This window comes from Lampetra planeri, unplaced genomic scaffold (assembly GCF_965212315.1).
Source record: "Lampetra planeri unplaced genomic scaffold, kcLamPlan1.2.h2 scaffold_864, whole genome shotgun sequence".
NCBI lineage: Eukaryota > Metazoa > Chordata > Hyperoartia > Petromyzontiformes > Petromyzontidae > Lampetra > Lampetra planeri.
The window spans coordinates 12,608-28,451 of NW_027615686.1; the positions used below are offsets into that span (position 1 = coordinate 12,608).

The 15,844-nt window shown below is 41.3% G+C and overlaps 2 protein-coding genes across 2 annotated transcripts; one reads left to right on the forward strand and one right to left on the reverse strand.

Moving 5' to 3' along the window:
* Positions 1-4,362: 4,362 nt before the first annotated feature.
* On the reverse strand, positions 4,363-8,258 carry EIF5 (eukaryotic translation initiation factor 5). Its single transcript, XM_078624615.1, has 10 exons — positions 8,187-8,258; positions 8,000-8,081; positions 7,611-7,783; positions 6,869-6,980; positions 6,656-6,790; positions 5,963-6,117; positions 5,666-5,827; positions 5,395-5,559; positions 4,935-5,075; positions 4,363-4,461 (listed from the first exon to the last, which is right to left on the reverse strand). Exons 1-10 carry the CDS (start codon positions 8,256-8,258, stop codon positions 4,363-4,365), a joined length of 1,296 nt encoding a protein of 431 aa, XP_078480741.1.
* A 3,117-nt stretch (positions 8,259-11,375) lies between these two features.
* On the forward strand, positions 11,376-13,379 carry LOC144742115 (vacuolar protein sorting-associated protein 29). Its single transcript, XM_078624613.1, has 4 exons — positions 11,376-11,489; positions 12,513-12,704; positions 12,807-13,042; positions 13,262-13,379. Exons 1-4 carry the CDS (start codon positions 11,376-11,378, stop codon positions 13,377-13,379), a joined length of 660 nt encoding a protein of 219 aa, XP_078480739.1.
* Positions 13,380-15,844: the final 2,465 nt, after the last annotated feature.

Here is a 15,844-nt window from a genome sequence, read left to right on the forward strand (position 1 = left end):
GGTGGGCTGGAACACAGAGACAGACAATGTGCAGGGCAGCAAACACCAAATCCTAAAGCGTTAACCTGGCATTGAAATTTCAGCATTAGTCCATCGTAGTTCAGTGGAAATCTAAAACACTGATGAGCTTCCATTATCCTCAGCTACTGTTGCTATGGAGCAACAGACAGAGGATAGAATCAAAGACGTCGGGAATTTAAACCCTCGGACACAAAATGGCACCCATGGTTACACTCAGTAATGCAGAAACTTAAGTATTCTCCAGTTCCACAACTCTTGCACCTTTATACTCCTTCAGCAGTAGGCCTGCACAATATGACGAAAATCTGATGCGTGAAAACAATTTCCAGACATGCAATAAGTCGTCTATGATAACTATTAAAGGAACACAAACATAATAGACCTTAAAAACGTAATAATGCACTGATTCACATCATTTAAGAAAAAGGCACAAAAGACTAGCAGTCCTATTGCTAAATAGATTATATAGACACACACATTACCACAGTTTTGTGTGTTGTATACATCTTAGGTTTTCATGTGATAATATTATACATCCTATTTTCACCAGCTTATCCCTCACACATTTCACTGTCACATGTCACACATTTCATCCCGTGACAGCCACTCACACAAGTCTTTGCCATGACCACTCCATTCAAGACTCTACTGCATAGATTAATAATGTAATGTAATTTGTAATGTGCAGCAGCAAAACAATTTTTTAAAAATAATTTTCTCAATAAATCTTGTAGGACTTTTAACCAGCTCTTGATTCCCACCATCGCTCGAAACTCATTCCCAATTTCATTTTACACACTATTTTCTGTCTTACTTTATTCAGGAAGCAAATAATTTTGAACACACTTCATGTTTTACAACGATGAAGTAACTGGGATAGTTTAAGGCTGATCCAAAATGAACACCAGCCTCAACTATGAGTCATGCAACACAAGCTGAAGTAACAGTTAAAGGGATGTTACTTTTGCTCCAGGGTCATCCAAAAACTCCTCAATACAGTTGAGCTCTCTTTGCTGCCTGCCAAAGCTTAATGTTTGCAGAGAGTGAAACAGTGCAATGTCCTCCACTGGGATCAATGAAATTTCACCACATCCTATCACCCTCAGTGCTCTCTCTGTTTGTTCAATACACTGTAGGTCTCATCTCCAGCTGACTCTTGGCTGTCTGCTGCTGTGATGAGTCATGAGATTCGGAAGATATCAGATGTAGAAATAGCAAGGCTGCTGTTGCCCGAATGAGACATGTTAGCTCCATTTTAATGGCAATGGGGCAAAAGCATACACCTTGGAGGTACAGAAAAATAAAGGTCAAGACTGAAAACTGTCAAGTGTAAACTTACAATAATAGATTCAAGTGTAAGACAGTTTCTCAAAAATAAAGAATACATGATCAACCGAGTGTAAATAAGTATCCTTAAGGACAGTTTGTGTGTGTGCTAAAATAACAATTAAAAACAAAAAATCATTGATGATTATAACTGTAAACATGTCCAAAGAAAGCAACTTGCAAAATGTATTTCATTGACATTTTGATAATGAAACACTCCATAACTTAATAAATAATTTCATAATGTAAGTCTGAATGATGCGGCAATAATGAAGCATAGAATTGAATAACTTGTTTTATTTATATTTATTTTGAAATTCTTGACCGGAAGCCTCGTTGATGCCTCGTACGTGCCCTTACAAGTTTCAGACAGGAGATTCCGTCGGACACAAGGGGGAAGGACTAATGAGCTCGTATTTGAAAGCTGAGTGGATGAAACTTTCCACTGACAGTTTCGACAGCCAATCATAAGCCAGAACACAGTTGCCTGCAGGACCAACAGGCAAACTACTGTAGTTTTGTTCGTGGTTGGGCCTAAATGCCCCGAATTCATCCGTATGACCGAGAATCATATCAGAACTCTCAGACAAATATACAACTTGCAGGTGAACTGTAGAACATTTAAACTGATTAAAGATTACGAGGCGGGATTGACCTGGAGGATAGGCTTGTTTACGATTTAGCAGCAAAGAGGAACCAGCCGTGTGAAACAATAAGTCTGAAAAGGCTACAAAACGCCATTAAACAACCGAAATGTCACGAAAGTGTATACCTTCTATAAGAGCCATTCACCTAAATAACTGGAAAAACAACCTTCTATACTTACACTTTCCGTCACCTTCTCGTTGACCGTAGGCAAGGGAGTTTTTGTTGACATCGTTTATTCTTTCCTCCGGAACCAGTTGCCCTCCGTGCTCCAAAATCCACCGACACCTCGTTCAATTGGAAAAACTAAAAATGTGAATATTGCTTTGCAGCACTCTGCAAGGAAACAGCCTCAGCATGGATCGTGACGATTCTCAGACCAGACCGGACGTGTTGAGAGCCGAGCACCTCAACTGTTCAGGACCGAAAAATCCCTCAGCAAAGATCACGCCGTTAATTATGTAATGTTGAATATTTGCATGGCGTGTACAAACCCTAGACAGCCTGTGTTTAACTCTTAACAAAATCACGGTCCGTTTCGGCTGGAGTCAGTGAAGCTAACTAAACTAACGTTAGGTCGGTCGCCACTTCCAAAAATCGCCCCAGCCCTTTCTCACAGTAACAAGTCAGTCTAGCACAGGGCCATGGCGCCTAACTGTCATCAGACGATGTTCCTTGGGGGGATTTAATCGGTTCTGGTGGTTGAAATACTCGCCGACGGCTCGGTTTCTTCCATCTCCGGTGTCCCAAAGTGAAGCTGGTCCGTCTGTTTAAGGTGGGTCCAAAATGGCTACTCAGCGGCTGGGCTGGATTAGGATGCCTTCAGGAACCGCTCACAGACTCCGACTACGAACAGTTGTGAAAGACAACGGGATGGTTCTCAAGTGACAAATAATATGCAGAGAGACACACACTGTATTTTATGTATTTATTTACGCGGATAACATAAAACAACATACTACAGCAACCCTTCAATAAATATATTTTTCATTTGCTATTATGGCTGACTTAATTGTATAAATGTTTGCTGCGATGTTTTAGTCTACATATTAAATTCAAATATTGAACGATGATAATGCATTATCAGTCAGTTAATTTGATCTGCATATTATTCTTATTCATGGTCTCATGTTTTGTTTTGTTTTTTGTCTAATACACCCAGTATTACCAGCAGTGATCATAGACAAATTTGGTCTGTCAATATGAGTCATGAATCCGTGAATATTTGCCGCTGTAACTACAATAAACAGAATCTCTTACATTTAACATGTAACATATAATATGACGGTGATTATTTAATCATAAACCTATTCTGACTTTCATTAAACTATGCAGAAGAAACGTTTATAACATATCGCAAATGTTTAACGAAGATAAAAGGATAAATCCTCATGAGTACTACATAATATACATAATCGTCTTCAGTTACATTTTTCGACAGTTTCACTTCATCACGAAACGTGAAGTTTAGCTGAATGGGTTCAAATTTATATCCGATGCTTCCGACGGCCCCTGAAGGTAGCATTAGTGCTTCCAGCTGAACGGGAGGAAGTGAGGAAACCGGCTGACCTCGGTCCCATTGGACCACAGAGTCCAGAACACTGTCATCACGTCAGAGAACTCCTCTCTGGGAACTTGGTATTGTTTACCACTTAATGGCAATGGTACAATGCAATTCCTCTGAATCCAGTGTAAGAATGGATTAAATGATTTCCACGAACTTAAAAGTGCTTGGATTGCACCCCTACACTGCATTTGTGTAAGTGTGGGTTTTAAAAAAAGGGTTTTTAAGTAGAATTGTGTTCACACATAAATGTGTGCTTGATGTAAGGACTTCGTTCTATTACCCTTTCTACATTCGCTGTAATTAGTTTGAATTGTCAATTCCCAAATGAGACAAAGGCAAAATCTCTGTGTGAACTTCTAAAAACTGACAATGTTTTAAATCTTTGATTCAAGTGTTTTTCCAACTCATAAGTATTGTAAAAAAAAACATTGTTCCCACATAGTACATCACAATAGCAAGTGACCGTCACACAGGAAGCAACATCGTGCTGTGGATAGCAAAACATTCATTCTTTATTGACTGGAAAAATACAGGGACCACAAAAAGTGCAGTCAAATGATCCCGTGAACACCCATGATTAAAATCCAAGCGACTTCATTTCATTAACTGAGTACATCTTAAATGATGGAGTTAATGTGCAGCAGGTAAAGCGCTATGTTAAGTCATGCCACAAAGCTGAGGAGAGTGGAGGGTGGAAGTGGGGAGCAGGTGGTAAAGGAGGGAAAGGCCAGTCATTTAATTTGCAACAGGACATTGTGAGTCAAAGCCACAACACAAGAAAGCATCATTTCCATCCATGTCTCTCAGATCGCATCGATGTCAATGTCATCCTCTTCTTTTTCAGGCGTTTCCGGTTTCACCGTCTCCACCTTGAGCTCGCGGGCTGATGAGGAGTAAACCACCTGGGGAGCAGCATCACAGCAGCTCATTAAAACTGACCCACGCTGGTAACAATTATGCAAGACGACAGCTACACCACTCAACAGAACCCCTCGATATATTGGATAACTTGAAAATATTCATTATTTGACCCTCCATTTAAAAGATGCAAAACAGGAAGTAAAGATCTGACCGGAAAAAGACTGAAAGGAGCTAAATGCTTCATCTGTAATCTATTCAATACATACAAACATTTGATGCTAGTACACACTTGGCATAAAAACAGGCCAGACAGTAACATCAATGCAAGCTGAGGGATCCTTCTTCATTAGGACATTCAAATGTGAAATATGTAAGTAAAATGCACTGACAAATAGACTTAATCAAACACCCCAATCTTCTACAGTCAGCAGGGACTGAGTGTGCTAATGTTAGCAGTAAACTGCAGTCAGGTATTTCAATTCAATTCCAGCAAAAATATTTAATACACTGTTACCTCGACATTCTCGTCATCCTCCTCCTCTTCTTCCTCACTCCCCTCACTCTCCTCCTCAGCTTCCTTCAGCCATTTGACAAAAGGAGCAGCCTTGGCATGGATCTCTTTTGCGAGTTCTTTAGAAACGTACTTCTTAGAAACCTGGAGGAGAAACGGCTTGGATCAAATACAGGCGACTGTACATGGACTGCTCCACAAAATACATGATAAGTTAAGGTGAGACACAGCAGGCTTATTTTTATGGTTCATTTCCTGAAGACATGTTCATTCAGAATAGTTGGAGAAAAACATCTGACTACAGACATTAAATTCTAGATATGCTGCCTCCTGTTGGTTTGAAATGAGAAATATGACACTCAACCTTCAAACCAATTTAGCAGGTGACTACTATTGCCTATTCCATGACAAAAAGATGTCACATGAAAAGAAGCTGTTCAACGAGAGTTCTGGCAACAGTCACCTTCTCCGCCCAGGCAAATATGACGTCCTCCTCCAGCAGGTCTGCGTCATACAGGTCTTTGAGTATGATGGGAACGCGTGGCAGCAGCTGGACCTGGTGCAGCTTCACAACACACTCAAAACCCCCCAGCAGATACTTCTGGGCCTTCTTGTTGTTGTGGCAAAACTGAGGAGGATTGAATATATACAACCATTTTCTACTGACACCACTGTGGTCATGAATAGCACCAGCACTCAGGGGTCTCGTGTGACTCTTAGAAAGTAAAACGTACCCGCAGGAAGTGTCGTTTGTACTTCTTGATCTGGTCACGGATGTTTTCATCAAAGAGCAGCTCACTGAGGATGAGTGGGCCCATGGCCTTCACATCAAGGCGCTCTGCCTCAGCCAGGATGTCTTTATCAGCTGCGTCTATAGTCCCACCCTCCTTCCTTTGCTGAAGTTGAAACATTCATATTTGCATAAAAACATCTTTAAATTCTAAATAATTTACTGGCATCTGAAAGAACAAATATTTTTCTTGCTTGAAGGTAAAAGGAAACTAAAAGATCACTGAATCATCTGAACTCACTTTCACAAAGTTGTAGAACAAGTTGACTCTCTCCTCCAGAGGTTTCTCCAGATCCTCACTGAGTGTCAGGTTCTTGGCGTGGTCGCTTATCTCCTCCATCCGCCGCCTCTGAGCCTCCTCTGTAGTCTCCTCTGCCCAGTCTTCATCATCATCATCTCCATCCTGGCAGACACACAAATGGACTGCATGGGTGAATTATGTTCAAATTAAAGCAATATAATAAAGTGGAATGTCTCTCGACTAAATCTCTAAGACACTAACGGCTGTGAAGATTGTAATATGACCTGAGAATGTGCTACTATTTGACAAATATTGACACAGTGAAATGTTCTCCTACAACACGTCCCAGTCTAGTTACTATGGTTACCTACAGTTAGAATAGAATCTACTAGCTTGTGTAGTACGGCCACAGGGTCAAGGCTGTGAAAGACCATTATGTTTGTGTATTCATGTCAAAAAAGTGAATTAAAATTTGGATCCCACTGGGCGGTGACAGACCTGGGTTTAGGCTCTTATCACGTCCTCAAAACATCGCTTGGCCATTGAACCTCATGGCTGCACTGTGTGAGCGAATGTGTGACATATAATACAAACACCAGAGTGACACAAGCCTTCAGTATGATGAAATTCATTAGAACCGATTAGGTGACTCTGGGGATGAGAGGGAACTACATGAAACCTTAAGAAACAAACTCACGACAGCATCAGGAGCATCAAAGTTGTCCTGGTTTCCAGCTTCTCCGCTGCCTGAACCGTTCTCCTTGTCCTTCTTACGGTTCTTCTTCTCCTTCTCTTTCTTAACTGATGCGGATCCACTGTCAGTGTTCTCTGTCAGGAGAGAAAAGGAGTAGTCATGCAATGAAACCTCATGGTTTCAAAGCTGCCTCTTTCCTAGCCAATTCTCACCTGGTGGGTTTTTGAGGATGAATGTGCAGAGTTTGTGTCTGGTGTCAAGCATGCCGCGGTTACCACAGGCCTTACAGGAAGTGCCAATGGTTTGTTTCTTGGGATTGACATTCTGTGGGAAGAGAAGAAAATATAAAATTGTACAGATTCACTAATAACAAAAAAGATCTACATCTGTCTTGTTGAGCTGAAATGCTAAAGTATCCTAAAGAACATGAAAGAATTGTATTTGGGTTAATTTGTGAGAAAGTGAAGCATTTCAACTTTTGCGTGGAGGTGTCTTATTTCTATCAGTCAAGATCTTTCCTGTAGGGGGAAAATTTAGAGCAAAGATCCATGAGCCGATCAGTGGATCCCAACTGCTTCAATGTGTAGGTCTAGCACATTCTGAAACCTAGTAGCTTATACAACTGCAACTGGCCAAAATGCCATATCGCTTCTCTCCATATTTCTGATAAACACAACAAAGAAAAAAAAGCAGCAGCAGCTGTTTGCTCATCCTGTTTGAGTGAATTACACATCTTACAGTCAGGGACACAGCTGTTCCTCAAACGGAATGAACCCTTTCTTCCATCCAGACATCTGCCATTTTGTTTATGACCAACAGACCACCACTACTGGTGGCTTTTACGGCCATCCCTCTGGTCCTTCTCTATAAAAGGCAGTATCTCATGACATGATTTCAAATACTTATGTGCTTTTTTTGTATTTTTCAATCGCCCCGTACATGCGAAATATTTACCAGATCAGTTTCAGGGTTGTCACACTCGGTACACAGCACAAATTTTCTGATGAACCCATCAAGCATGTCTTGCAACTTGTTCGCCTCGTGGGATCCGTTGACGATGTAACGGTCATTTTTGGTATCAAACTGGGTCTGAGCACCGAGTTCACAACCAAAAAACTTGGTCGGATCTGTGGAGGAGATCAGACAACACAAAGGGCATTGATTCAATCAACCAACAAGAGTTGTCCAAGTGTCAGGAATGTATTTTGTTTTTAAAACTGAATTGAATTCTCTGAGCTCATGATTAAATGACTCAACATTTAATTTAGACCCTTATAAAGGTAGTGTATCTTTTTTGTGCACATTGTGGTCAGTGGTAGGAGGAGCGGCCTGATGTCACTTACATGTTGGAGGCCTGTTCAGTGCCTTTGCAACATCAACCATGTTGACAATGACTGTCTTGATTCCATTCCCTTTGCCTTCGACCTGGATCAAAGACACAGTGTGACTGTTATTCCCATCCATTCACACAGACATTTAAACGATCACAAACTGTGAAACACAAAAACAGCCTGCAGTCTGTACGGTTACCTTGGCAATCAGACGAGGCATCTTGTAGCGATAGAACTGGTCTGACACGCTGCGGTTGACATTGATAGACATTTTGACTGGATGTTAGCACTATCAGTAAGATAAAAGGATCTTGGTTGGGGATTTTTCGGGATCTTCTGTCTGGAAAAGAGGGGATGACATAAACGACTGCAAGCGTGCTCGGTCTCTGACATGAAAAACGTTGTGCCGCTGTGGCCGCAAGCTCCTTGCTTGAAGGCTAGATTTCCACCACACAGGTTCCAACGGCTGCGCAACAGCTCTGTAAGAGAGAAAACTATGTTGAAAATTAACATTTTTCACATGATTTCAAATTTTAAAATTTTGTATTTAAACCATATTTCTCATACAAGCTGGAGGTTTCGGTCATACAAGCTCTGGTAAGACCTATTTACACATATGTTTACTGCCCAGACTGTCAGCCTGAGGGGCCTACATTTCAACACAGATATGTCAGAAATACAGCCATTCACCATTGCCAGAGCTCATCTGAAATGAAATGCACAAATGTAACAGTGATATATCACAATGTGCAGGCAAGATGGCTTTGTCCAAAGAAAGGAAGCAAATCCACCAATAACTCTAGTGCTTTACCCAGCCTTTGTTGCCTAATGCATTCAAAAAATGTTTTGTAAAAGCCCTTTGTTGTGCATGCGGGCCTCTGGTTTACAGTCACATAAGGCATGCTCTGGATACTAGGTCACAATCGGAAGGCCTAACTTAGCAGCTGGCTGACATCTCTTGCTCGTTTAACACCATGTACTTTCTGACTTTATCCTCCGTGTCAATGAGCCTTGGCATTACAGCCACCGCCTACTTTGACACTGGCAACTTGTGTCCGCTGCTGGCGTTGATTCAGAAGGCCAGAGGTTGAGACTATTTCAGGGGAGGCCAGCTAGTTAGCTTAGCTCAGCTAGCTGCTTGGTGCAGAGTGCGTCATACAGTCACTGCACACGAGTGACGGGACTGGGAGACGCCATTTTGATATTACAGAGGAACAGAAAACACCAAGTATTGCACAACAGCGCTAGTTATCGACATATTAACCGGTCGACATAGTGTATGGTTATATATATGTTGATTAAAAGAGATATCGGAAAATTGACATACAACTTACCGTTTTCGCAAAACAAAGACATAAACACAACGCTGATCGTCCAAGAGCCGCAGTGAACGGTGGTCGAAGACTGGCGCTGGTGTTGTATTGATTAGAGCAGGGTTTCGTGGATGTTTTTGCCTGTCAAAGATGCACAGTTGAGCACCGTGATGCGTCCGAACAGTGCAGATATGAGGCTCAGACAGCAGGAATGTATCCGGAACGTCCTCGGGATGTGGGGACCTTTAAAGAAATAGCCGTTTTGTTATACATACAAGCTGCAGAGAAAAACGCTAACGTTAGCATTAACATGCATGCGCGACAGAAGTGGTCGTTCATTGTATGCGCAGCATCCATGTACGTTAGAAAGGGGGCAGAGCTCCACGCCGTTCGAATAAATCTCAAACCTTCCGTTGAGTCAACCAGCACCAGCGTGGATCGGAGTATTAACGCATACCCGCTTATCGTTAACGATACATTTAACAGTGATTCACCAACAGATCCAACAAAAACACAACATTTAATTATTTACAAACAATTTAGTACCCACGTATTGACTGGATTGGCATCTACGTCTAAACAAACACACTAGAAAGTCGTTCCTGTTGTGGAATACAGACTATGACTCCAGGAAATAGACGAAGACCAGATGCTAAAGCAAAAGCAACTGACGATCGCAGGTAACGTTGTTGTTACTACCCCGTCGCGAGTGATTAAGTAGAAAGCTGAAACGGTAATTCAGTCTAACAGTAGACACTAAAGTGTAGTCCATTCGAGGAAAATGTAATAATGTCGCACCTTACCTCTCGAATGTTCTACGAAGTACTGTTACACACAGAGGTACCAACGAACGTATGTACTAACGTACGCAGTGCAGCGCGCAACTTCCGGTAAAAGCATATCACAGTAAAACTGATAGTCAATTATGATATAATTTCCTGAATACATAACAGCACTTTTTTGTTGTGTATGTATATAATGTTTCATCTATATAACTTAATCTAATAAAAATATCGGTATATGGCTCTTTATGGGATTTTACCCAATTTCCAAGGACGTTTTATTTTATTCTGAAATAAGATAGGAAGTTTTGTATCGACCTGGACGTTTTCTCTAACATTGCCTTTTTCTAATTGGCTGACTGCCTGACGTTGAACGTACGTAGGCGCTTCCTCAACTGTACTAGCAGAAACAGCAGAAATAAGATGGTGAGTACGAAATGGTGAAAAAACATAATAACGGTCGTTTGCGCCCGGGCGTTTTTATTATTTTTTCTGCAGAGGGTGTTCTTTGACTACCTATCGACGAAAGATGAGCCACATCTTGGTTTCAGCTTGTCCACACAGTGTTAGCTTCTGGGTTTTGAGTAAACCTTCACTCGGAGGTGGATCAACGATCACATGACAGCTGAGTAGTGTAGACCCCCCCAAATTCAATGATCGAGAACCCCTAAAGTCTCTCATTTCTCGTGCAACGGTGTCTTTCAATTTGTCCATCTGTTCTTTTTATGTTTAAGGCAGCTAGCATGACATTAGTTGTACTTGCCAACCGTTTAGCTACCTGGGCTAACTGGCTAACAGCTACCTCACTTTGTGAAGCACTTTTCCTATTCAGGGTTTTTATTCATGTTTATCATCCAGTTCATAACTAGATCAATAAATATATTTGATTACCGAGTTTAGTCAACTAGTTTGGTAAAACGGCATTTATGCTATGACTTAAATTACATCTTATTTATTCACTAATCCATTCTCCCACTTTCTCACATATATAGTAATCTGGAGATAAATATAACCAGTACTCCAACACATTTGCATGCTCATATTCAGCCAGAGAATTGATTTAAAATCCTGTTGTGACAAATGACTCTTTTTTTCATCATCAATAACCATTAACAATTAACATTTAATTCTATCTCATTATGTTGTAACTTTTCATGTTTTGTTTGGAAATTAATAGTATCTGTCAACTTCATCCATTCACTTTTTAATTTCTAATTTCAGTTTTCCCTTTTTGTCCCAACTGTTGTTGTTGTCTTTTTTTCTCTTTCTTATATTTTTTCCCAATCTGTCATCATGCCTGTTTCAATCTCCCCACACACACATCCCGCCTCCCTCCCTGTCTCACCCCACTCCCCTCATCCTTCCACACCTCCTTGCCTGTCTCCAATCAACCAGGCTGGTCACCGGGTAAGTGCCTGTGCTTTGAGTTGGGTCCCTGTTTGCACGGTGCACTAACATGAGGGTGTACAGAACTAACTAGCTGCTGCTCATTCAGCAAGTACAGTGTCATGACCTTCTACCTGTTAAGGTATGATGCTGAAATTGCACATGCACTCATCTGTGCTAAACAGAATCTTTCCAATTACTCATCTCAAAGTAAGTCAGTCAAAGACAGTTAAGGTCCTAACATTCAAGTAATTGACAACCAAGTTATAGTAACGAAAGTAAACTTTCTTCAAATCAAATGAAACGCTCAGCGATGTGTTGAGAGTGTGTAAGGCAAAAAGTTTTATTTCCTGCATTTGCCCATGAGTCATGGTTGCTGTTTTATCTTGAAATTCATTATTTGTTTGCACCTCCTGCCAGCCTGCAGACATTTGGCATATCACAGGATAAAATGACAGTCGTTTCACTGAAGTTGATATTTGATAGAATCATCACTACACCAGTGTAGTGAGGTTATGTAGGGCGGTAATGTTAAGTCCGATCTATGTGATTTGTCGGTTTTTGGTTCCTCTGGACTCTCTCTGACATTGATTGAGTGTCTGAAACCTTCATTAGGGATGATCAACGTTTTCTCACCATACTTTGATCACATTGTTTGTTCCATGAGCAGCTTTCAGACACTCATTATCTGAAGCTATGTATCCACAAAAAGGCATATTTGCAAGTTTGAGTCTGTAGTGTGGCATGAATCCGCTATGCTGAAGCTCATCTGGACTCGACCATTGTGTTGGTCCACTAACACAAAGCTGGACAATTATTTGCCTGTTGTAAACAACACACAAACAATGAATTACCTACTAACTGAGGAGTCTGGTGGTTTCTGGCGCCATTGTTTGCTCTACAAATCACCTGGGGGTGTCCCCCAGGGCTTCATCCTCAGCCCCATTCTATTTTCGCGGCTCAGATGTTGCACCCAGCACTCTGAACTATCTCCGGGATCACTGGTGAGTATTTAACCTGTGTGTGTCTTTGCGATGCTGTCAGTTGGTCCTGGTGTTAGGTGACCTGCACATCCCCCACCGGTGCAACACCCTGCCAGCCAAGTTCAAGAAGCTCTTGGTCCCAGGGAAGATCCAGCATATTCTCTGTACCGGGAATCTCTGCACCAAGGAGAGCTATGATTACTTAAAGACCCTCGCTGGAGACGTCCACATAGTCCGAGGAGACTTCGACGAGGTTTGTGTGTTTGTTTTTAGACAAAAGTAAAAGAAATTAAGAGTTTTAGTTACATTTGAAGCCAAAGTGGTTTAAACTTAAATGTGTTGTTTTTTTTTTCAGAATCTGAACTACCCAGAGCAGAAGGTAGTGACGGTGGGACAGTTTAAAATTGGTCTCATCCATGGACACCAGGTGATCCCCTGGGGCGACATGGCCAGCCTGGCGCTGCTCCAGAGGCAGCTGGACGTCGACATCCTTATCTCCGGGCACACACACAAATTTGAGGCATTTGAAAATGAGAACAAGTTCTACATCAACCCTGGCTCAGCCACAGGAGCCTACAGCGCACTGGAAAGGTACAAGACACACATGCCGCTAAAATTGGACTTAGACAAGCTGTTTCCTATAAACAGGACTGTTGTGTTTATGTTGTGGGATACAAATACCTGGGAAAAGTTAGAAACTGACAAAAAGCTGCGACATTATACACACTTATCAGGTGTGTGGGACCAGGTGACATCTAAAACCTGCTGTGAATATATTTAATGTGTCATATCTGTCTTCTCTCCTCACAGCAACATCATCCCTTCTTTTGTATTAATGGACATCCAGGCGTCTACAGTGGTGACGTACGTTTATCAGCTGATTGGCGACGACGTCAAGGTGGAAAGAATCGAGTACAAGAAATCTTAAAAAGAGGACAAGTTGGCTCATTGTGTTGTTTCATTCCTTTCCTCTGGGGGGCAGCAGCTCCCCTCGCAGTCACCACAACGTTAATGCTGAAACAAACTGTTCTTAACACTGAAAGACCTGTATTATATTGTTTATAAGTCATCAGCATTTGCTTATTTTCATTTGGGAACTGTCGACAATGCAATAATGTCACATGTATTTGTTGCAAAGGAATATTTGGTGCCATTTCTTTTTCTTGAACCCGTCTTCACATACTGATCATGCAACCATGTAACAGGCCTTTAGCTCCCTCTAGTCACCTTTCATTCATTCATTCCCACAATAAAGATGTAATTTCACACCAGCCGTTGTTTTGTCTTTGACTTAGGATAACAAACAAAATGGTTCACACAGTGTCTGAATGTTGTCGGATCCAACCTTTATTCACAACAACAAATTAATATTCACCATTTTAATGTTCATTCCTAATTGCCAAGGTCTGGCTGGCGACAGAAACATTTCTGATCACCATGAGTCTCAGGATGCGTTTGTCACAACTCAGACTTCAGAAAAAAGGGATAAATCTGAGGTTATGTCATCATCTGAATCTCTCAGATAGAGAGGGCTCTTCCTTTCACTCAAAGAGTCGTCCATTTTGCACTCCTCCCTCTCCAGTCGGGTTCTGGTTCCTGGCAACAAACCAAATATTATGAACCAACTCGCTGTGACGTGACAAGTGAATTTACTTAGGAAGAAACATTTGATAAACAGTTGCATCCCTTTGTTTTCCTAAACCTGTCTTTAACTCACTTCTTGGACTTTTATGTCTCAGTGTCGGTGTTTGTATCTTCATTTTTTAGTGTTTTGGAGCCTGAAGTATTAATGGAATGTCAGTGAAATGTGATTATATTCAGACAATCAGCTATTTGATGTGTATTTTTTGTCCCACCTGGCTTGTGGTTTCGGGCTTTTGGGTTTTCACAGGATTTCTCGTGTCTGTATTTGTCTTCCATGAGGGTTTTGCCCCAGTAAGAAGTTGTGATTGGTGTTTTTCCCTGTTTTCCTCGGACGGGCTGGAGGTCACAGGGCTGGTTCCTGAAAAGAAAAACATGGATATGTCTAAAAACCATCACAGAGTAGTAGCAGTGTCCCATCACAACAGTGTTGTAACAGTGAGTCTACATTTTCAAACCAGTGCAGATGGCCTCTCACCTGTTTGTGTGCACCTGTGCAGTATGTTCATGTAATGCTGAGTGATGAGGTTACGCACGTGCATGGAGCTGTGCGAAGCTGCAGTGGTGTACAAATACTCTTTCTGAGCTGGAGTTAACACTGAGTGCTGAAGCAGAGACCGAGGTCAGAGGTCGCCTGGGATTCACACTGAATGCGCATTCTCAGCATTCTCAGGATACTCAGCATATTCAGCATACTCTGACTTATACTATGATCACACAAAAGCACGTTAGTGGAAATCTTACCTCCAAGAATGGGCCAGTGGATATTGTTTTGGGGATTTGAACCACTGTGTCATGTTGGATTTGTGATTCAAACACTGCAGCTGGAAATCTGTTGATTTTCAGACCTGTATGGATGTTTACAGCCATGGATGACAGATGACAGATCACTAATTATTACACAAAGTCGAGGAAAAAGATTACATTCAAATTTCATTTTACACTTGAGTTACAACAGTCGTGCATTTGCAACCTAGCTGGATACTAACAGCTAACTTTCTATTTGCATTTGGTAAATGGGAGTGTCATGTGAGTTTATACAAACATGTCCCTCAAACAAAACTTCTCTCTCTGGACTTCCCAACCAAATAATAATGCTAATATTTAAAAATCATACGAAGTTTCTACAGTTTTCCACAGTAACCGTTTTGCGGCTACTGGAGTCAAGCTACAGGTTTGCAGAGCAGCATGATGTTAACATGGCTGACCCAGAAGGGAAAAGTGGGTTACAGAGGCCCGCAGTCAAAGTTAAACTGTGGAGCCAAAGAGGTTTCCTTCCTGTCAGGTGCAACTCAGATCAGTTTCAGCTCTTATGTTTCACTGGTTTCCACTGTTTTCACACTGTTGCTTTATGCAAAAGAAAACTCTCATGTTTCAAAATGGAAAGGATGCTAGACACATTCTTGATTTTCTTAAAATCGTTAACTTACGCCATCTTCTTTGTGTTGTGTTGTGTTTAATGTGTTTACCTGAGGAGCAGAATATTCAGTCCACTCAGCATTTTTTTTCCTTCCAGACATGATTTGATTTAGTGAGACAACATTGTGATTGTAAAATGTGAACTATTCTTCCTATTCTAGACATTATGCATTCACATCTGCAATGTGACACAAGGAGAGAGTGGGAAATAGAAAAAGAAAAAAATAAGACAGAATCAGAAATATGCCACGTGAACATATTTCATTCAAACTCACTTGTCTTTGACTCATTCATCCACCGATAACTGCAGAACATGTTTTAATGTCAGTCAAT

Bases quoted from the DNA above. Each gene is read 5' to 3' on its own strand.
- EIF5 (XM_078624615.1), bottom strand. From the start codon at position 8,258: ATGTCTATCAATGTCAACCGCAGCGTGTCAGACCAGTTCTATCGCTAC. The intron at 6,118-6,655 runs GTTTGTTTCTTA...GCCAGGATGGAG, and splicing joins TGCTCCTGATGCTGTCGTGA to ATGATGATGATGAAGACTGG. The intron at 5,828-5,962 runs GTGAGTTCAGAT...TTTCAACTTCAG, and splicing joins TGTTCTACAACTTTGTGAAA to CAAAGGAAGGAGGGTGGGAC.
- LOC144742115 (XM_078624613.1), top strand. From the start codon at position 11,376: ATGCCTGTTTCAATCTCCCCACACACACATCCCGCCTCCCTCCCTGTC. The intron at 11,490-12,512 runs GTAAGTGCCTGT...CGATGCTGTCAG, and splicing joins TCAACCAGGCTGGTCACCGG to TTGGTCCTGGTGTTAGGTGA. The intron at 13,043-13,261 runs GTACAAGACACA...CTCTCCTCACAG, and splicing joins GCCTACAGCGCACTGGAAAG to CAACATCATCCCTTCTTTTG.